At 50.0% G+C, this 19986-nt stretch overlaps 1 protein-coding gene across 3 annotated transcripts in view; it reads right to left on the bottom strand.

The window, feature by feature from the left end:
* UBTD1 (ubiquitin domain containing 1) overlaps window positions 1-19986 on the bottom strand; it is a 72204-nt gene that overhangs the window by 26745 nt on the left and 25473 nt on the right. Inside the window, exon 2 of one of the 3 annotated variants that reach the window (XM_058436129.1) lies at window positions 9327-9415. The exons of 1 other annotated variant lie outside the window; for it this stretch is intronic. In XM_058436129.1, the coding sequence (XP_058292112.1) occupies window positions 9327-9390 (64 nt within the window). In that variant the 5' untranslated portion in view covers window positions 9391-9415. Of the gene's footprint in view, window positions 1-9317; window positions 9416-19986 lie in introns of those variants that run through there. One more of the 3 variants, XM_058436130.1, reaches the window with a different exon arrangement.

The following is a 19986-nucleotide window of genomic DNA, read 5'->3' on the forward strand; positions in this document are numbered from 1 at the left end:
AGAGAGACAGAGTGTGTGTGTGTGTGTGTGTGTGTGTGTGTGTGTGTGTGTGGTGGCAGTGGGGCACGGTAAATTCTTTCTGCCAAACCACTCCACCACCAGTGGAAGCTGAATCGTAACTAGAATATGAAAATATCAGGAGCTGAACGCACAGCTCTGAAGAATATGCCAATGGGAAAAGCAGCAAGGAAAACACGCAGCAGGAGCAAGGCAGGAGGATCTACCAACCTCCCAGTGCCCACTAGAGAGGAACAGAATCTAAGAGCTGAGCCCTCCCAGGACAGCTGGGCCAGTGCTATCCACACCTGACTGTGTGCCCCAGTCTCCTGTGAGCTTTTTTTTTTTTTTTTTCTGAGACAGGGTCTCACTCTGTCACCCAGGCTAGAGTGCAGTGGGTGATCAGGCTCACTGCAGCCTCGATCTCCGGGACTCAAATAATCCTCCCACCTCAGCTTCCCCAATAGCTGGGACTACAGGTGTGCACCACCACATTCGGCTAATTTTTTTTATTTTCAGTAGAGATGAGGTTGCACTATGTTGGCCAGGCTGGTCTCAAACTCCTGAGCTCAAGTGATCCGCCCATTTCAGCCTCCCAAAGTGCTGGGACTACAGGTGAGAGCCACCACGCCTGGCCCTCCTGTGGCCTGACAGAAACACACACCTAGGCACCAGCTCAAGACTCTAATTCAGCATGGCTGGCTTGGAGCTCAGTGATGGAGACTCACCTACTACCCCACAGTCACCCCAGCTGGGGAGCAATTCAGCCTCTCTGCAACTCCTGAGCTGAGGTGCTCACCATGCCACAAAGAAGCCTATTCCACTGTTGGATGAATCTACTGGTTAGAAAGTTAATGGTGGCTGAGTGTGGTGGCTCACACCTATAATCCGAACACTTTGGGAGGCTAAGGTGGGTGGATCTCTTGAGATCAAGAGTTCGCGACCAGCCTGGCCAACACGGTGAAACCCCGTCTCTACTAAAAATATAAAAATTAGCCGGGCATGGTGGCACATGCCTGTAGTCCCAGCTACTTTGGGGGCTAAGGTTGCAGTGAGCTGAGACTGTGCCACTGCACTCCAGACTGGGCAACAGGGAGACTCTGTCTCAAAAAAAAAAAGGAAGTAAGTTAATAGTAATTATAGTTACCCTTTACCAAGCTACCCAGCAGGCCTAGAACAGAGACACACAGGTGCTGAAGGCACAGGTTCTGTCCTCAGGCAGACTTGGGCTTGAACATCAGCTTCATCATTAATTAAAGCGCTAAGTGACCTTGGGCAAATGCCTTAAGCATTCTAGTCTCTTCTAGGAGGTAAGGAATGTTCTCAGCCACACATCTAAGGATTAGGGGGATTAAAGACACACACAAATATAATCAAGAAGATTATCCATAATAAATCACCTAACACATATGTGTTATATATTATTACACAGAATAAATCACCTAACAGCTCAAGCGATGTCCTAGCACCAAGCCCCAAAAGGCTTTTGCTTAAGACACACACACACACACACACCCACATGCACACACACACACGAGCCCCATACTTACCAGAGAATAGAGAGTAGGTCTTTTTTTTTTTTTTTTTGAGACGGAGTCTCGCTCTGTCGCCCAGGCTGGAGTGCAGTGGCACGATCTCGACTCACTGCAAGCTCCGCCTCCCAGGTTCACGCCATTCTCCTGTCTCAGCCTCCCGAGTAGCTGGGACTACAGGCGCCTGCCCAGGTAATTTTTTTTTTTTTTTTTTTTGGTATTTTAGTATTTAGTATTTTTAGTAGAGGTGGGGTTTCACCACGTTAGCCAAGATGGTCTTGATCTCCTGACCTCGTGATCCGCCCGCCTCAGCCTCCCAAAGTGCTGGAATTACAGGTGTGAGCCACCATGCTTGGCCGGAGAGTAGGTACTTATTACTGTCATCATACAGTTGACCCTTGAACAACATGGGTTCGAATTTTCTTCCACCTCTGCCACTGAGACAGCAAGACCAACCCCTCCCTTTCCTCCTCCTCAGCCTACTCAACATGAAGACAAAGACAAAGATTTTTATGATGACCCATTTCAACTTAATGAATAGTAAATATATTTTCTCTTCCTTATGATTTTATTTATTTATTATTTGGAGACAGGGTCTCACTATGTTGCCAAGGCTGGTTTCAAACTCCTGGGTGCAAGTGATCCTCCCGCCTCAGTCTCCCAAAGTGTTGGGATTACAGGCATGAGCCACCACCCCTGGCCATGATTTGCTTAATAACATTTTTTTCCTCTAGCTTATTTTATTGTAAGAATACTGTATATAATACACATAATATACAAAATATGTGTTAATCAACTGTTTATGTTATTAGTAAGGCTTCTAGTCAAAACTAGGCTATTAGTAGCTAAGTTTTTGAGGAGTAGAAAGTTTGATGTGGATTTTCAATGGCATGGGGGTCAGCATTCCTAACCCTGCGTTGTTCAAGGGCCAACTGCAGTCGCTTTTGTCATTATTATTAACATTATTATTTTGATCTGAAATCCATTGGCTCTGCTCTCTGGAATAACACAGAACAAGTCACAGCCTCTTCAGTGGAGTTATCTGACACTTTTCTGCTCTCCAGGCTGAAGATCCCCATTCCCTCCTGCAGTTTCTTCAGTTTTTTTTTTTTTTTGAAACAGAATTTCTCTCTTGTCACCCAAGCTGAAGTGCAATGGCGTGAACTCGGCTCACTGCAACCTCCGCCTCCCAGGTTCAAGCGATTCTCCTGCCTCAGCCTCCTGAGTAGCTGGGATTACAGGTGCTGGCCACTACACCCAGCTATTTTTGTATTTTTAAAAATTTTTTTAGTAGAGACGGGGTTTCACCATGTTGGCCAGGCTGGTCTTGAACTCCTGACCTCAGGTGATCTGCCTGCCTCGGCTTCTCAAAGTGCTGGGATTATAGGCATGAGCCACTGTGCCTGGCCTTTCTCCAGATTCTTTACCGTCTCACCTATCCTTGTTTCAACTAACTTAACAGTCCAGACGTGGCCCATCCAGCACTAAGCCCCACCAGGCTCCTGCATACTCCATTTGAGCACCAGCCCCCTGCTCCACAGCAAACACTATAGCAAATCTGCCCACAACTGTTCGGGCTGGAGCTAGAAAAGACCCCATAATTTTCATAATTTCATAATTTTCACTCTGGTTGTGGTTCCTAATTCTTGCAAGCCTTATAGTTCATTTAGTCCACACCCCAGCAACAGGCTCTAGGTTACTGTCTTTCTGTCTTTCAGGTCTGTGTCTTCAGTGGGGTGAACTTGGGGTCAGAAGACCTGGGTCCATTTACATCAGGACCTGCTGTGTCATCCAGGGCACAGGGCTTCATCTGTCCAAGCACATCTGCCAAATGCGAATGCCACTCATCAGTCTGCCTTACAGAAATGCCAAAATACTCCAGGGAGTTTCTGTGCGAGGTGTGAAGTGCACACACAGATGCCTAACATGCCCAGCCCTGGGAACCCCATCTTTTCAAGGCTCACCCGCTCCTTCATGTGGCACGGCTCAGGACCACAACACTGGGTTTGTGGATCAACAGAGAAGCACGTTCATTCTCTTCCCAAGCCAGGCTCAGGCCATGCAGGCAGCTGTGCCTGACTCATCCCTTCCCCTTCCTCCTCCGCGGCCCGTGACTCACCAGAGCTGTCAGACCAGCATCCTCCCTGGTTTCCTTCCCAAGCCATGCCTGGTCAGGATGCAGGACTGAAGCCCTCTTCCCACCAGGTGCTCCCACCTCTCCCCACGTGTCTCTTCTGACCTTCAGGGTCCGCACTGCACTCTAGCATGACTGTTCCCTGGGTGTTGTGCTGTGCTTGCAACTTCACTGTCACCTCTGGGAGAGCAGGTTCTTGAGAGGCAATCCAGTGTGGTCCACCAAAAACATGGTTGCCTGGAGCCTGCTCCCTGGGATTCTGACTTCCTTGCTCTGGAGTTTGGGAGCAGCAGAGAGGTTTAAAAGCTCTCTAGGTGATTCCAACATATGGCCAGGGCCAAGAAGTGCTGATCTAGAACCAGGCTGCCCAGTTGGCTGGCTGCTTTGGCTGGGTTTAATGAGGCCTCTGAGAGGGTTCCATGCCTGTGCTATGCCTGCATGAGGCTGACCATATGGACAGACCTTATAGCCAGGGTGGTCAAAAGGCAAGAAGCCGGTGGCTCAGGGGACCCACTGTTTGGGGAAACCCAGCTGCCCTGCCCAGAGGATAATCCCACTTTATAGACAGGAGAGGGCAAGCCTACCGGCCAAGAGCACGGGCTTTGGAGTCAGACAGCCTGGGACTGCTGCCCTCCTCTCCTTCCCAACAGAGAAGGCCGCTTCACCCTCCGCCTTCTGACTAAACTCAGCCTGGGCCCAGTCTTTCCTGCCCAGTGTGGCCCATGCCCAGACACTCTCTTTAGTGGGAACATGAAGGCCTCTTTCTCCAGGGCTGAGCCATGGCCCTCCAGATAGAAAATGAGCAGCTCCAAGGCAAGGGGATGAGTGGGAGAGCAGAGGGAGGGAGGTCCTGTTTCCTAAGAAACCCCCTACTCCCTCCCCAGCTGCTCTGGGCACGAAGAAGGGAAAAACCTGACTCATCAGTGCTGGTGTGACTCACAGGCCAACAAAACTGGCTTGCCAGACTGGTTGGGAGGGGAACCTGCTGCTGCCACCATAACTCGGGGCTGTGGGCAGGTAAAGCCTATCCCTCCATCCCTCTGGCTGTATAGGACGCATCCTGCCCACCACCAGATGCAGGGCCTGGATGGTGGGCCTGGCTGGGGCACCACTCTCAGCCTGGTCCCCACCCTGGAACAGCCACAGCTGCTTCAGGAACTTATTAGTGAGGGGCGGGGCTGGGAGGGAAGACAACTCAGAGGCTTTAAGAATCAGAGAGGAGGCCGGGCGTGGTGGCTCATGCCTGTAATCCCATCATTTTGGGAGGCCGAGGCGGATGGATCACCTGAGGTTAGGAGTTCGAGACCAGCCTGGTAAACATGGTGAAACCCCATCTCTACTAAACATACAAAAAATTAACTGGGTGTGGTGGTGGGCACCTGTAATCCCAGCTACTCAGGAGGCTGAGGCAGGCAAATTGCTTAAACTAGGGAGGCAGAGGTTGCAGTGAGCCGAGATCGCACCACTGCACTCCAGCCTGGATGACAAGAGTGAAACTGCATCTCAAAAAAAAAAAAAAAAAAAAAAAAAAAGAATCAGACCTAAAACCTAGGTCTAACTCCCAACTCCAGCCCCTCACAGGTGTGACCTGGAGCAGCTGAACCTCTGGACCAGTTTCCACATCCATAAAATGGGAGCAATAATATCCTAATATCCACCTAGAGGGACTGCAGTGAGCACTGCAGTGCTGTGGAGCACACAGTAGGAGCTTGAAATGGTAGCGATTACTTACTAATTGTAGAAATACCAGTTTTATGATTATAAGGAGTTTTTTTGTTTTGTTTTGTTTTTTGAGACAGGGTCTTGCTCTGTCATCCAGGCTGGAGTGCAGTGGTGCGACCATAGCCCACTGCAGACTTGACCTCCTGCGCTCAAGCAATCCTCCTGTCTCAGCCTCCCAAAGTAGCTGGGACTACAGGCACATACCACCATGCCTGGACACTTTTTAGATTTTTTGTAGAGATGAGATCTGCCTGTGTTGCCCAGGCTGGTCTCAAATTCTTGGGCTCAAGCAATCCTCCTGCCTCAGCCTCCCAAAGTGTTAGGATTACAAGCATGAGCCACCGTGCCTGGTAAGATATTTTTTTACATGCTTCATTTCACTTAATCCTTGTAACAACCCTGTGTGGCAAATATAACTACTCTCCTTTTACGGATGAGGACACTGAGGCAATGACAGGAATCTAGTGAGTGGTTTCAGGTCCTCTCACTCCCAGCCCGCTGCCTGTTCCAGACCCCGTCATGCCTACCAACTCCCCCGGGCAGCGAGACCAACCCCTAGTGGACACACACGCAGCTGACAGGCAGAGAAGCAGCGCTGCCTCCAGCCCAGGACAAAAAGCCCAGCTGACACCATTGGCCAGTCCTACCCTGCCGCCCACACAGCCTGGCTGGGGTCTAACCCACATGGTGTCTCCAGAAATTGACTCGGCAATGCCCATGTCTGCCTCCATGCCAGGCTGTGAACTCATCAAGGCAGCAGGTGGTCTCCTTCGTGCTGACGTCTAGATGCCCAGCTCCTAGCCTGGAACCAGATAAGCAGTACTAGTAGGTTGCCAAAAGCCTCAGATTCCAAACCTGAGAGAGAACCCTGGCTCTGCCACTTACGTGCATGACTTAGGCATGTTATTCAACCTCTGAGAACCTCAGTTTCCATATCTAGAAAATGGGGCTAATAACTATAACTTACAGGAGTAGCACAAGCACTATGGTCATAAGAATGACATGAACAAGAACTGCTAACATTTATTAAATGCTTATCATATGCCAGGCAGTCTTCTAAACACTTCATATGTATTACATCATCTAATCCAAAGGCCACACAGCTGGGTGGTGGGCTGGCTCTGGAACTCCCATCCTGACCCCCACAAGATACTGCGTCTCCTGAGTGTCAAGGGCCTGGTAGGTCATAAGCTCTCAGAACATGGGAGGGAGTCTAGCTGATGCTCAGGAAGCAGTTCTAAGATGAATCAATGCATGAACCTCTTTCCATCTAATTCCATTTCCAGCACTTATTAACAAGTGCTATTCTGTGTACAGTCTAGCTGAGTTATTTGAAGTTCCTGTGAAATATAAAGCAAAAACCCACAAAAAAGTGTGAAAAAACAAGACCTCAGTGAACAGAGCCTCCTTGCTCCCTCTATAAGAGGGTAACAGGATCCAGATTTCTGGAGGAGAGGTGATGACCCCAACCCTGGTGGTGCCATGCCCCTCCCCCTTCCTCAGAGAAGGTTCCAGATGGGAGGTGGCAGCCCCTCAGGAGAGGGGGCGGAAATGGTCAGAGGCTTTGGCTGCACCCAGCCCTCTGGGGGTGGTTGCCTGGAAGGGCCTCAGGGGCTGCACAGGCATCCCAGCTATTTGATTTGGCAATGCTTAAGGAGGTGGATCTGGAAGGAAGGGAGCTAACGGTGACAGAGCCGCCTCTAGGAGTTGGCCCTGGTGTCTGCGCAGGGAGCAGGAAGAGACAGGGCCTCCTGTCCTCCCACACATCATATCCCCAGCCTCCCACCAGGCCGCAAGAGCAGGACCCCCAACTAAACACAACCTCACCTCCCCCGATGCAGTCCGTCCCCTCCCCCAAGAAAGGCTTGAGGGAGTAAGCAGGTGAGGCCTGTTTTGGGTGTTAACAACCAGTCTTGAACTTTTTTAAAAAACAGCAAAACTTTTTTTTTTTTTTGAGATGGGGCCTCTCTCTGTTGCCCAGGCTGGAGTGCAGAGGCACAATCACAGCTCACTGCAGCCTCCACCTCCTGGGCTCAAGAGATACTCCTACCTTAGCCTCCCGAGTAGCTGGGACCACAAGTGTGCATCACCCACACCCAGCTAATTTTTAAATTTTTGTAGAGACAGGGTCTGTCCCTTTGTTGCCCACACTGGTCTTGAACTCCTGGGCTCAAGTGATCCTCCCGCCTTAGCCTCCTAAAGGGCTGGGATTCCAGGTGTGAGCCACTGCTCCCAGCCCAAAACTTTTTTCAAAGGTAGTGAAAGGCTTTGAAAGAAGCCTATCTGAGGCAGGTAAAGTGGAGCTGTTCAGGGTTGGGGTTGTTGTTCCCCTGCTCATCCCTCCTGACACCTCCAGAAACCCCAGGCTCCAGAGGACATGTGAGCTTCAGCTCCTACCTGACATTGCCCATCCCAGGCCTCTCAGAGAAACCCGCTTGTGCTGTTAAACAGCCTTCACCTCCTGGGCAGCACCCAACTCAGCTGCCTGAACTGGGACACCTCAGGCCCAGGGCAACAGAAGCACTGCCAGGCATGGCCCTAATGCACCATGTGACCTGGGCAGGTCTTCTCCCTGGCGCCGCTCATCTGTAACATGGTTCCCAGGGCCCATTCCAGCTCTAACACTCAACTCACATCCACTTTGTGGAAAGACCTGTGCAGCGCTCCTGAGGACCACAAAGACAGCTAAGGCAAGATCCTAGCCCTCCAAAAATCCCCAGCCTCTGCCCCAAACTGCAAAGCAAACCATATGTGCAATAACACACTCACACACACATATACACACAGAAGGGTTACCAGATTCTGTGCAAAAAAAGCTTTGAGACCCAGAGGAAAGAGACTCTCATAAGCCCACAGAGACCCTGTTAAAGTAGAAACTGCTCAGATCATTCCCACAGTCATTCATAAAATGTTCACTGTCATCTACCAGTGCCAGGCACGGTGGACGTCCAGACAAGCATGACAAGTCCCTGACCAGACGAGCTTATATCACTGTCTGGGCTGGAGCTGAATCACACAAATGATACACAAGGATCCCTCTTAGTTTTCTCATACATTTTGCTCATGCTCACTATTTTGAATATATTTGAATGTGTAATTTAGGAAATCTTTGTAATCTGTTACTCTGTGGTACATTTTTAAAACATGCAAATATATAATAAATAATATATGTAAATTTTTAAATTTTATTTCTATTTTTAATTTTTTAAAAATAAAATAGGGATGAGGTCTCACTATGTTGCCCGGGTTAGTCTTAAACCCCTGGCCTCAAGGGATCCTCTCACCTCAGCCTCCCAAAGTACAGAGATTACAGGTGTGAGCCACTGTGCCTGGCCAATACATGTAAATTTTAAAAACGAAGTGAAACAAGCAGACGAACCGGTATGCGCTAGAGTAGAGGTATGTGGAAAGTCTGTTGGGGCTGAGCATGGTGGCTGGTGCCTGTAATCCAAGCATTTTGGGAGGCCAAGGCGGGAGGATTACTTGAGGCCAGGAGTTCAAGACCAGCCTGGCCAACACGGTGAAAGCCCATCTCTACTTAAAATACGAAAATTAGCCAGGTGTGGTGGCACACACCTGTAGTCCCAGCTACTTGGGAGGCTGAGGCACAAGAATTGCTTGAACCTGGGAGGTAGAGGTTGCAGTGGGCTGAGATCATGCCACTTCATTCCAGCCTGGATGACAGACAGAGACCCTGTCTCAAAAAAAAAAAAAAAAAAAAAAAGAAAGCCTGTTACAAGCACACACCCTGAAAGACCAGGCCTCCTTTCTGCTTCTACTGCAGGGGAGGGAGGGAGCTGGGTTAGCTGATCTCTAAGGTCATGTCCAGCTCTGATCTTGTGTGACAAGGACTCTGGAAATAGGCTCTGGCTGGCAGGGAGGGCCCAGGTGGGAGCAAGCCTCACCCTCCTCCCTCCTTTCAGACCTCTTACCTCACTCACCCTCTCCACATACAGTGACCTGCCCTGCTTTGGCCTCTGCTGCTGCTGGAGGAAGAGGCGGCATACAAGCTTTGGGCCTCAGTTTCCTTCTGCAATAATGAGGGTGACAGGGGAGGTGAGGCATTTCTCATCAAGAATCCAGGTGTAAGAGCACAGGTCACACGTAGCGTCCAAGCTATGTGCAGGTCGCTGGCCCCTGCTCTCTAGCTATCCTACCCCTAGTGCTAATGGGCTTGGCCTGGGAGCAGCCCCTGCCACCCAACCCCCAAGGTAACCCAATTCTTCATGGTCAAATGACAGCTAGAGGTGGGGCTGGGGAGCCTTAAGGCAGGAAAGGGTGATGATCACCAGGGTGCTCAGGCCCAGACAAAAGTGTCATGGCCTAGATTCATTTCAACACACAATTCCTGCGTACTCACTGTGTTTAAGATCCTGCCGGGCACTCAAGGGGCTGAGAAAATGAGGGAGCCATTCTAATTACCTTAAAGTGTGTCTCCGGGTTTAAAGACCACCTCCTCAGACAGGCCTGCCCTGCTGGCCTAACTAAAGTGGGCTCCCTCAGTCCCCACCACACCCCTTGTTGTCCGAATGCACGTCTACTCCAATTCTGCCATCATTTCCTCCCTTTTCTGTACCTCTCCGAAGGTCAGCCCCTCCAAGGGAGGGCCCTGGTCTCTCCCTCACAGTTGCACCCTGTGCCTCCTGCTGTGTGAGTTGAATGAATGAATAAATGTATGACCGAATGACTCCACCACTGGACAAGCAGGAAGTGGCCTAAAGGAGATTCAGAAGGCTTGGAAGGAACAAATTTGGGGAGACTTCCTAGAGGAGGAATGACATTGTGATCCTGGCCTTGAAAGAGGGTGAGGGAGGAGGCATTCCCAGTGGAAGGTACAGAAGCATCTACGGCCTGGAGTCAGGCTGGGTAGAGTGTGTAGGCCGGCAGGACAGGCTGAGGCCCCATGAGTTGGCCCAGACCCTGCAAGTTCTGATGGGCACCCTGCCCCTGGGCCCACTGGCCTCCTACGAGACACTGGTCTTTATTCTGCATTGACAAAGTCAGGTCTACATAAATGTCTGAACACAAGTCTGCAGTATGGTGGGCAGGGGTCATTTTAAAATCAAACACTAGCTGGGGTACCCACAGATTGCCCCATTTTCTTCTTCTCTAGTCTCCTTCACCCTGGCTGCCAGGCTCCTGTTCTGACCAGCCATGCCACCACTGGGGGACTAAAGGACAACTCCCAACTGTGTCATGACGAAGACCTTGTATGACCACCTCACTCAGGTCTCTAAAGAATCTCTCCTGGCCGGGTGCAGTGGCTCACACCTGTAATCCCAGCACTTTGGGAGGCAGAGGTGGGTGGATCACATGAGGTCAGGGGTTCGAGACAAGCCTGACCAACATGGTGAAACTCCATCGCTACTAAAAATACAAAATTAGCCGTGCGTGGTGGCGGGCGCCTGTAATCCCAGCTACTTGGGAGGCTGAGGCAGGAGAATCACTTGAACCCGGGAGGCAGAGGTTGCAGTGAGTTCACACCACTGCACTCCAGCCTGGGTGACTAGAGCAAAATTCTGTCTCGAAATAATAATAATAATAATAATAATAATAATAATAATTTCTCTCCAACTACATGTAGGTGATAAATTAATTTTTTATTTTTATTTTTTGAGACAAGATCTTGCTGTGTCACCCAGATTAGAGTGCAGTAGTGCGGTCGTGGCTCACTGAAGCCTTGAACACTTGGTATCAAGCGACCCTTCCACCTCAGCCTCCTGAGTAGCTAGGACTACAGGAGTGCACCACTGCACCTGGCTAATTAAAAAAAAGATTTTGTAGAGATGGGGTCTTGGTTTGTTGCCCAGGCTGATCTCAAACTCCTGGCTTCAAGTGATCCTCCCATGGTGCCAGAATTATAGGTATGAGCCACTGCAGCTGCAAGTAATTTTTTTTCTTTTTCTTTTTTTCTTTTTTTTTTTGAGATGGAGTCTTGCTCTGTTGCCCAGGCTGGAGTGCAGTGGCTCGATGTTGGCTCACTGCAACCTCCGCCTCCTGGGTTCAAGCGATTCTCCTGCCTCAGCCTCCAGAGTAGCTGGGACTACAGGCACATGCCACCACGCCCAGCTAATTTTTTGTATTTTCAGTAGAGATGGGGTTTCACTGTGTTAGCCAGGATGGTCTCGATCTCCTGATCTCGTGATCCGCCCGCCTCAGCCTCCCAAAGTGCTGGGATTACAGGCGTGAGCCACCACACCAGGCCAAGTAATTTTTTTTTTTAACAGAAATGCTAAGACCTAGCTGTTGTTTAATGGAAATGCTAAGACCTACCTGTTGATATGTCTTATCAGCATATGGGAACTAGCCATTCACACGGAGCTGGTAGCAGGCCAGTCCAGAAAGGAGGCTTTGGCCAACCTGGATGGTGATGCCTCTGTGACTTGATTTCTTGGGGCCATGAGACAGAGGAGGTGAGAGATATGGCCAGAGTGAGGAAGAATGGGCAGAAAAGCCCAGAAGCCCCCAGCCTCCAGAGTCCAGGTAAGATTTCTGCACTGCCCACACAAGCCCTCTTCTTCCAGGGAAAGAGGAGTGTGGGGCTCAAAGGGGTGGCAGGGAGAAAGGCCACCCCCTCCTGGCCAATGAGGGCTTTCAACAGAGGGCTTTAGAAAGGCTGGCTGAGTGCCACTTGGTGGGGAGGCGGGCAAGGAAGACTGCGAGCTTGACATCATTTCTACTCTGGGCAGAGGTGTGGGCTGGAGTCTCTGCCAGGGGTCAGATGGTGGCCCTTGGAGGCTGTGTGCCTCCCAAGCAAACTGGCAGCTCCCAAATGGGCCCAAGTTTGTAAAGACAGTGTTAGCATCTGCAAGGGAAAAAATCTGGAGGAACACACACCACCTTTTCTACCCCAGAAGTGGGGTGGTGGACCTTTCACATTCTAGGATATAATATTTGTGCATGTTTTGGCTTTTTTTAGGAGTAAGGGTGGTGTGTGTGTGTATGTGTATGTGTGTGTGTGTGTTCCTTAGTGCACTTAAGCTTTTGCTTGAATGTGGTGTGGTAGAAAATCTTGAGACTTAGGGGGAAAGGCAATAAAAGATCCTTGTCATGACAAAATGGAGAAAGCTTAGCCAGGACTTGGAGTGTCTTCTACAAGGTACCTCGAAGGAAAGACTGTTTCTAGCTGCCTTGAATCAAACAAAGCTCCCATTTAAGCCGCTTTGTGCGAACTGTACCACAAACAAGCTGTAAGGGCAGGGCTGGCCCCTCCCCATCTCAGTCCCAGGGCTCAGGCCAATGCCTGACACACAATAGGTGCTCAATAAAAGCTGACAGAATGAACCAGGGAGTGGACCACATGGGAGGTGGTGAGAGCTCTGGTTTCCTGGGAAGGAGGTGAAGTGGGAAAGGGCCCAACAGAGGAGCCCTGCGGAAAGGCAGAAACCAGTGGAACCCTTGGCAAGCTGTCCTCGGGCCTTTGTCTTAGGGGAAGGCAGCAGAAGCTGGCCAGAAAAGGTCGCAGCTGGTCCTGCCTGCAAGGTTTCCAGGCAGTAGAAGGCTTCAGGGCTCGGCCGGCCTAGGGCAGATGGGCTGTGGCTCACATCACCTGCCCCTCCCAAGGCGAGTCTGATGAGGGCTTAAGTTTTTTTTTTTTTTTTGAGATGGAGTCTTGCTTTGTCACGCAGGCTTGAGTGTAGTGGCATGATCTTGGCTCACTGTAACCTCGACCTCCCGGGTTCAAGTGATTCTCTGCCTCAATCTCCTGAGAAGCTGGGACTACAGGTCTGCACCACCATACCCAGCTAATTTTTGTATTTTTAGTAGAGACGGGGTTTCACCATGTTGGCCAGCCTGGTCTCAAACTCCTGACCTCAAGTGATCTGCCCGCCTAGGCCTCTCAAAGTGCCAGGATTACAGGGTGAGCTACCACACCCGGCCCAGAGCTTAAGATCTGTGTCAAGCAAGGGCTGAGTCAGACTTGGTGGGGGTGGGGGGCAAAGGGGGTTGCTGCGAAGAGGGAGGGCAGACAGATCAGGCCTCATTCCCTCAGATATGCTCCACCAGCCCGAGACCAGGCAAGAGCAGCCTCCTCGTACCCTTCTCCCACCCGCCATGGCATAGAATACAGGCGGCCTTCCATGGTGCTGAAACCCAAGAGAAAGCAAAGCCCTGGGAAGAAGTCTCCCTTGCAGACAGGATGCAGCTGGTAGCTGTGTGCTAGGAGACCACCACCTGTTTTGGCCCAAACGTCCTCCCTTCATAGATGCCAGACAGGCTCTAGTAGTGGGTGGGAAGGAGGAGGCAGCAAACCCGGGGCAGCAGAAGGTATCTGCTTTCAGCATAGTCACCAAAGGGTCAGGGAGGGAGCCCTATGGGCTCAGCTCCCAGCTGGTGGAAAAGGCATCCTCTCAGTTTCAGCTCAGCTGGAGGTCAAGAAATGCTGAGGTTGGCAGCCCTAGGCAGGGGATGCTATTTGCTTGCAAGTGAGCATCTTGTCGCCGTGGTGACCCAGGGAAACACCATGCAGGAGTCAGCCACGAGGCCAGGAACAGAGCTTTCCAGCTGGGAAAGTGGATGCAAAGCACTCCTCATCCCCTGGACCCTGACCATGGGCCAGGCACTGTACTATCCGCATGGACTTCGAAGATGCACCAGACTCCATGCTGCCCTTGGGAGGGGTCCGAGACACACCGGAAATAAGAGCACAACATTAGAAAGTGATGAAGGTGATAAGAAGCAAGATCAAAGACCAACAAGGCTTTCTTTCTTTTTTTTTTTTTTTTTTGAGATGGAGTTGTGCTCGTTGCCCAGGCTGGAGTGCAGTGGCGCGATCTTGGCTCACTGCAACCTCCATCTCCCGGGTTCAAGCGATTCTCCTGCTTCAGCCTCCCGAGTAGCTGGGACTACAGGCGCCTGCCACCACACCCAACTAATTTTTATACTTTTAACAGAGACGGGTTTCACCATGTTGGCCAGGATGGTCTCAACCTCTTGACTTTGTGATCCGCCCGCCTCGGCCTCCCAAAGTGCTGGGATTACAGGCGTAAGCCACCGCGCTGGCCTCGCCTGGCTAATTTTTTTGTACTTTTAGTAAAGACGGGGTTTCTCCATGTTGGTCAGGCTGGTCTTGAACTCCCAACCTCAGGAGATCTGCCTGCCTCGGCCTCCCAAAGCGCTGGGATTACAGGCGTGAGCCACTGAGCCCAGCCCAACAGGGCTTTCAAGGAGAAAAGGAGCTCACCTTAACTGTGGAACATATACAGGAAGAGACTCAGGAAAGGCTTTGGGAGGAAGATGGCATGAAACAGCAAACAAGTGAACTTACAAATCTCCCTGCAGACAACTCCAGCTGCTTGGTTTGCTCCAGGGCCAAGAGATGGCAGACTGAGAGCGCCTTGGCCCAAGGTGCTCCCTCCACTGGCTGCTCTCCCGGCCCAGTCAGCCCACCAGTATCTACTCCTTGACTCACCTTTCTAACCCTCAGTGTCCCACCTGGCTGTCCCTGCCCACCTCCAACTGCCTGCCAGGATGGCCAACTACCCAGCCCCCAGGATCACAATGCCTTGTTGCTGAGTCTTCCTGCTGGTCTTGGCCCCCAGGTCTGTGGTCCCACTTCTCATCACACCACAGGCCAGTTTTTCTATTCTGGGACCCATTTGGAGACTACCTCCTGGTGGTAAATTCTTAGCAAAATCCCATTACACCATGGTCTGTCACATTCCTCATGCTCTGCCCTCACCTGGGGACCTGGAAACCACAGGGGAGCCTGTTGTGGGCCTAAGAACTGTTTATCACAGTTTCCAAGGGCACGAGACAGTTTCTCGGAGCACCAGGATGCTGGTGCTCAGAAAGGGCCAGAGGGTCAGGAATGGACCCAATAACTGGAATCACCCCTGGGGGGCTAACCGAAGGCTGAAGCTCAGGGACTGGCTCCATGACCCAGTGATCCCAAGCACAGTCAGGAGTCTCTGGTCCAACCACTTTTCTTATTTTTTACATTTAAAAGATGACATATGTAAGCCGGGCGTGGTGGCTCACGCTTGGAATTTCAGTACTTTGGGAGGCTGAGGCAGGCAGATCACTTGAGGTCAGGAGTTTGAGACCTGCCTGGCCAACATGGTGAAACCTCGTCTCTACAAAAGTACAAAAATTAGCCAGGTGGAAACCTCGCCTCTACGAAAATACAAAAATTAGCCAGGCGTGGTGGTGCACGCCTGTAATCCCAGCGGCTCAGGAGGCTGAGGCAGGAGGATCACTTGAGCCTGAGAGGCAGAGGTTGCAGCAAGCCGAGATTGTGCCACTGCACTCCAGCCTGGGTGACCACGAGACTCCATCTCAAAAAAAAAAAAAAAAAAGAAAAAAAGATGGCGTATGTTAAATTAAAAAAAAATAGGCTGGGCGTGGTGACTCACGCTGTAATCCCAGCACTTTGGGAGGCCGAGGCAGGCGGATCACGAGGTCAGGAGATCGAGACCATCCTGGCTAACAAGGTGAAACCCTGTCTCTACTAAAAGTACAAAAAATTAGCTGGGCGTGGTGGCAGGCACCTGTAGTCCCAGCTACTCGGGAGGCTGAGGCAGGAGAATGGCGTGAACCCAGGAGGTGGAGCTCGCAGTGAGCTGAGATCACGCCACTGCACTCCAGCCTGGGCAACACAGCCAGACTCTGTCTCAAAAAAATAAAAAATTTAAAAATTTAAAAAATTTAAAAAATAAAAATTATATAATAAAAACATAAAAAGGAAAAACAAAAGTAACCTATATCCTATCAACCCCAAATAACCAGCAATAATATGTTGAGACATTTTCTTTTGTTCCTCTCAATTAGCATTCATATTGCTGAGATCATATGGCATGTACAAGCTTCTACCATTATGATGTCCACGATCCTGTTTTCATTTTAATCTGAAACCAGCTGCTGGACCAGTGGTTCTCAACCCCTGCTGCTTGCCGGATTTACCTGTGTCCCCTCTTCCCTAGGTTCTATCCTTAGAAATCAACTCAGGACATAAAGAAAATCTAGAATAAATATAACACTTCAAAAAAAATCCTGTTTTTACTTCACACAGAATCATCTAATAAATATTTATTGAGCAAATATGTGCTGAGCACTATAAAGGATGCTTTTTTAAAAACTTTTTTGAGATGGGGTCTCACTCTGTAGCCCAGGCTGGAGTGCAGTGGCGCGATTGTAACTCACTGCAGCCTCAAACTCCTGGGCTCCAGCATCCCTCCTGTCTCAGCCTCCTGAGTCACTGGGATTAAAGGTGTAAGCCACCATGCCCAGAGCTCAGGATGCATTTCTTATAATAAAGAGCTTGCATCATTCTTCATTCATTCATCGATTCATCCATCCATTCACTCATTCATTCATTCAAGAAACATGTATTGAGCTTCTAGTATGCACCAGGCCCCGTGCTGGGGAACACAGACACAAAGTCACTAAGGCTCTCAAGGTCGAGCTAGTGAGGGAGACAGACATGTCAGGAGATTGTTAGAAACTAATGCACACATGCAAAGGGAGTGATATGCACAGGAATCAGGGGGACACGTGAATGTGGTCTCACCCCCCTCTGCAGAAGGTCTTAAAGTTTGCTCCAAGTACCAAAGGACAAGCTGGAATTAGCCAGGCAAAAGGGCAAGAGGGCTGAGCTCACCAGACAGAGGAGGTAGTGTGAGCCTACTCTGGGCTCAGGTTTGTGGAGCTGCAAGCAGTGCTGCCAGGTAGATCACACGAGGCAGGAGGTGGTCAGAATGAAGCCAAAGAAGGGCAGATCAGCAAGGGCCTCTGGGCCAGTGACACAACTTGGACATTATGCCCTAAGGGATGGGAGAGCCTCTGAAGGGGCAAAGCCAAGGAAGGATAGGCATTCTTTTTCTTTTTGAAATTTTTTGTAGAGATAGGGTTGCCCAGGCTGGTCTCAAATTCCTGGACTCAAGTGATCCTCCTGCGTTGGCCTCCCAAAGTGCTGGGATTATAGGCACAAGCCACTGCAGCCTGCTAAAGCAGGCATTTTTTTTTTTTTTTTTTTTTTTTTTTGAGACAGAGTTTCGCTTTGTTGCCTAGGCTGGAGTGCGGTGGCACGATCTTGGCTCACTCCAACCTCTGCATCCTGGTTCAAGCAATTCTCATGCCTCAGCCTCCTCAGTAGCTGGTATTACAGGCACCTGTCACCATGCCTGGTTAATTTTCATATTTTAGTAGAGACAGGGTTTTCCTATGTTGCTCAGGCTGGTCTTGAACTCCTGAGCTCAGGTAATCCACCCGTCTCAGTCTCCCAAAGTGCTGAAATTATAGGTGTGAGCCACCACGCTCGGCCTAAGAGAGGCATTTCTTTTTTTTTTTTTTGGAGACAGAGTCTCGCTCTGTCACCCAGGCTGGAGTGCAGTGGCGTGATCTTGTCTCACTGCAACCTCTGCCTCCCAGGTTCAAGCAATTCTCCTGCTTCAGCCTCCCAAGTAGCTGGGACTACCGGTGCATGCCACCATGCCCAGCTAATTTTTGTATTTTTAGTAGAGATGGGGTTTCACCATGTTGGCCAGGCTGGTCTTGAACTCCTGACCCCAAATGATATATAAGGCAGGCATTTTTGATTGTTCACTCTGGAATCCATGTGGAGAGTGGGTTTAAGGAGTCTTGACTGAAGGCAGGAAGATCAGTTAAGAGGCTGCTGCATTAGAAGAGGAGCGAAACAACAGGGGCCTGGACTCAGAGTTTATTGTGTCCATCATGCAGCGAGCAGAGTTTTAGTGGGGATGGAGATGAGAGGACGGATTTGAGAGGTCCTTGAGTCACACATTTAGACTTTCCATTTTTCACGCTAGAATCAAAGTCTTAGTGCATAAAGCTTTGCACACACTTCGGCTTCGTTCTCTATTATAAAGTCCTTGTTGTGGAATTTCTAGGTCAAAGAGCAGGGATAGTTTTAAGGTTCTTGTTACCTTTTGCCAAATTGCTTTCCAGAAAGACTATCAATTTTCACTTCCACCAGCAGTGCACAAGAGTGTTTGTTAGACCCTTAGGGATGAAGCCCTGCCAGAGATCGAATCCTCTGCTTGGCCCCAAACACAATGACTGCGAATAGGTTTCCAGACTACACAAATGGCACATCAGGCTGCAGGGTAAGTTGCTTTGGAGCTGGCCTAGGGCAGTGGCACTCTCTCCCCACTCTGACCATCTTCCTTGCTGCTGCCAGGAACCTTGTTAATAGTGATTATGTCACTCCCCTGCTCAAAAACTTTCTATGGCTCCCCACTACCTAAAAATAAAAGCCAAACACCTTAGCATGGAAATCAATTATTTCCAAAAATATGATCTTCAGTCCACATTACCACATTCCCATAAACTCATTTATTCATTCAACAAATATTTGAGGACCCAGTATTTACCCATACAAAACAAAGTCCTTGCTCTCCTGTAGTTTACATTCTAGCAGGAGAGACAGACAATACACAAGGCCATCTAGAGTGTGTCAGGTATTTATATGTCCTCCCCAAGTTAAGCAGAAAAATACAGTGATTAGAATTGAGAATGGGGGACCAGGGAAGGCCTCTAACAAGGAGATGGTGCAGAGGCCAGTGGAGGGAGAACTGAGCCACACAGACAGCTGGGACCTGTTCTCTTACTCACTTCCACTATGCTCAGACCACATCTGAGCCACTAGCCCTCCATAAGCTTCCAAGTCTCCATGCCTTTGCTATTGTTTTTCTCTCCCAAAGATACCCCATCTTTTGAAATAGAAAACGTCGGCACCCAGCTAGAATGTCACCTCTTCTGTGAAGCCCTCCTAATTCCTCAGCCACACTGCTCTCAGCAGTTCATTCCATTTTCCAGTCCGCCCAACTGCGAGCATATGGGGGCCCCAGGTGGTCTTTTAGCTCTCTATCTGCGGTGCCCAGCATACGACAAAAGAGATTCTCTGTTTTGGCATTTACAGATTGTCTGGGTTCCACACACGCCCTCTCCAGACTACACTGTGAGTTGCTAAAAGGCAGAAATTGCCTTCTTTGGCTTCTGGTCCCCTAAGTTGGTGCAGCATAGTCCGGCAGACAGATGTTTCCCAAGGAAGGGGGCACGTGTGCAAGTTGCCAAAGAGTGTGGGCACATGACTGGCAGGGAGGCATATTCTTCTCTCAGCACACACAAGTGAAAATACTCTCCATCTTCTGTAGTGAGGCTGTTAGTTACCTACCCAAAGTCACTTTCCCCATCTTCATGGCCACACAGCAGCCCAGGCAGACGACATTTCCCAGCCTTGCTTGCAGCCAGGGAGGCCATGTGACTATGCTGCACACGTGCCATGGAGGATCATGGCCTAGGGAAGGTAGGCAGGCCTCCTCCACCCTTTCTTCCCCCTCCATTGGCTGGAGCCCTGACATGGCTGCAACCCAACTTCAACCATGCAAACAACAATGTCCTATGATGTGGCAGCAACTTCAAAAAAACAGGATCCCAGGTGACCACAAGGAGCCGAGCTGCCCCCTCACCTGGTCTGTTCATGTTGAGGACATCAGGGCCATTACGTGAGACAGAAAAACAAACTCCTCATTCTTTAAGCCACTGTGTCATTAGACCCCTTCGACACAGCAGGGCGGCTTTCCACAAAGAAATGCACCTGCCTTCACAGGGTGAGCAGAGCATCAATGAGACATAAGTCAT

Source organism: Hylobates moloch, unplaced genomic scaffold (assembly GCF_009828535.3).
Source record: "Hylobates moloch isolate HMO894 unplaced genomic scaffold, HMol_V3 SCAFFOLD_3, whole genome shotgun sequence".
In the NCBI taxonomy this organism is placed as follows: domain Eukaryota; kingdom Metazoa; phylum Chordata; class Mammalia; order Primates; family Hylobatidae; genus Hylobates; species Hylobates moloch.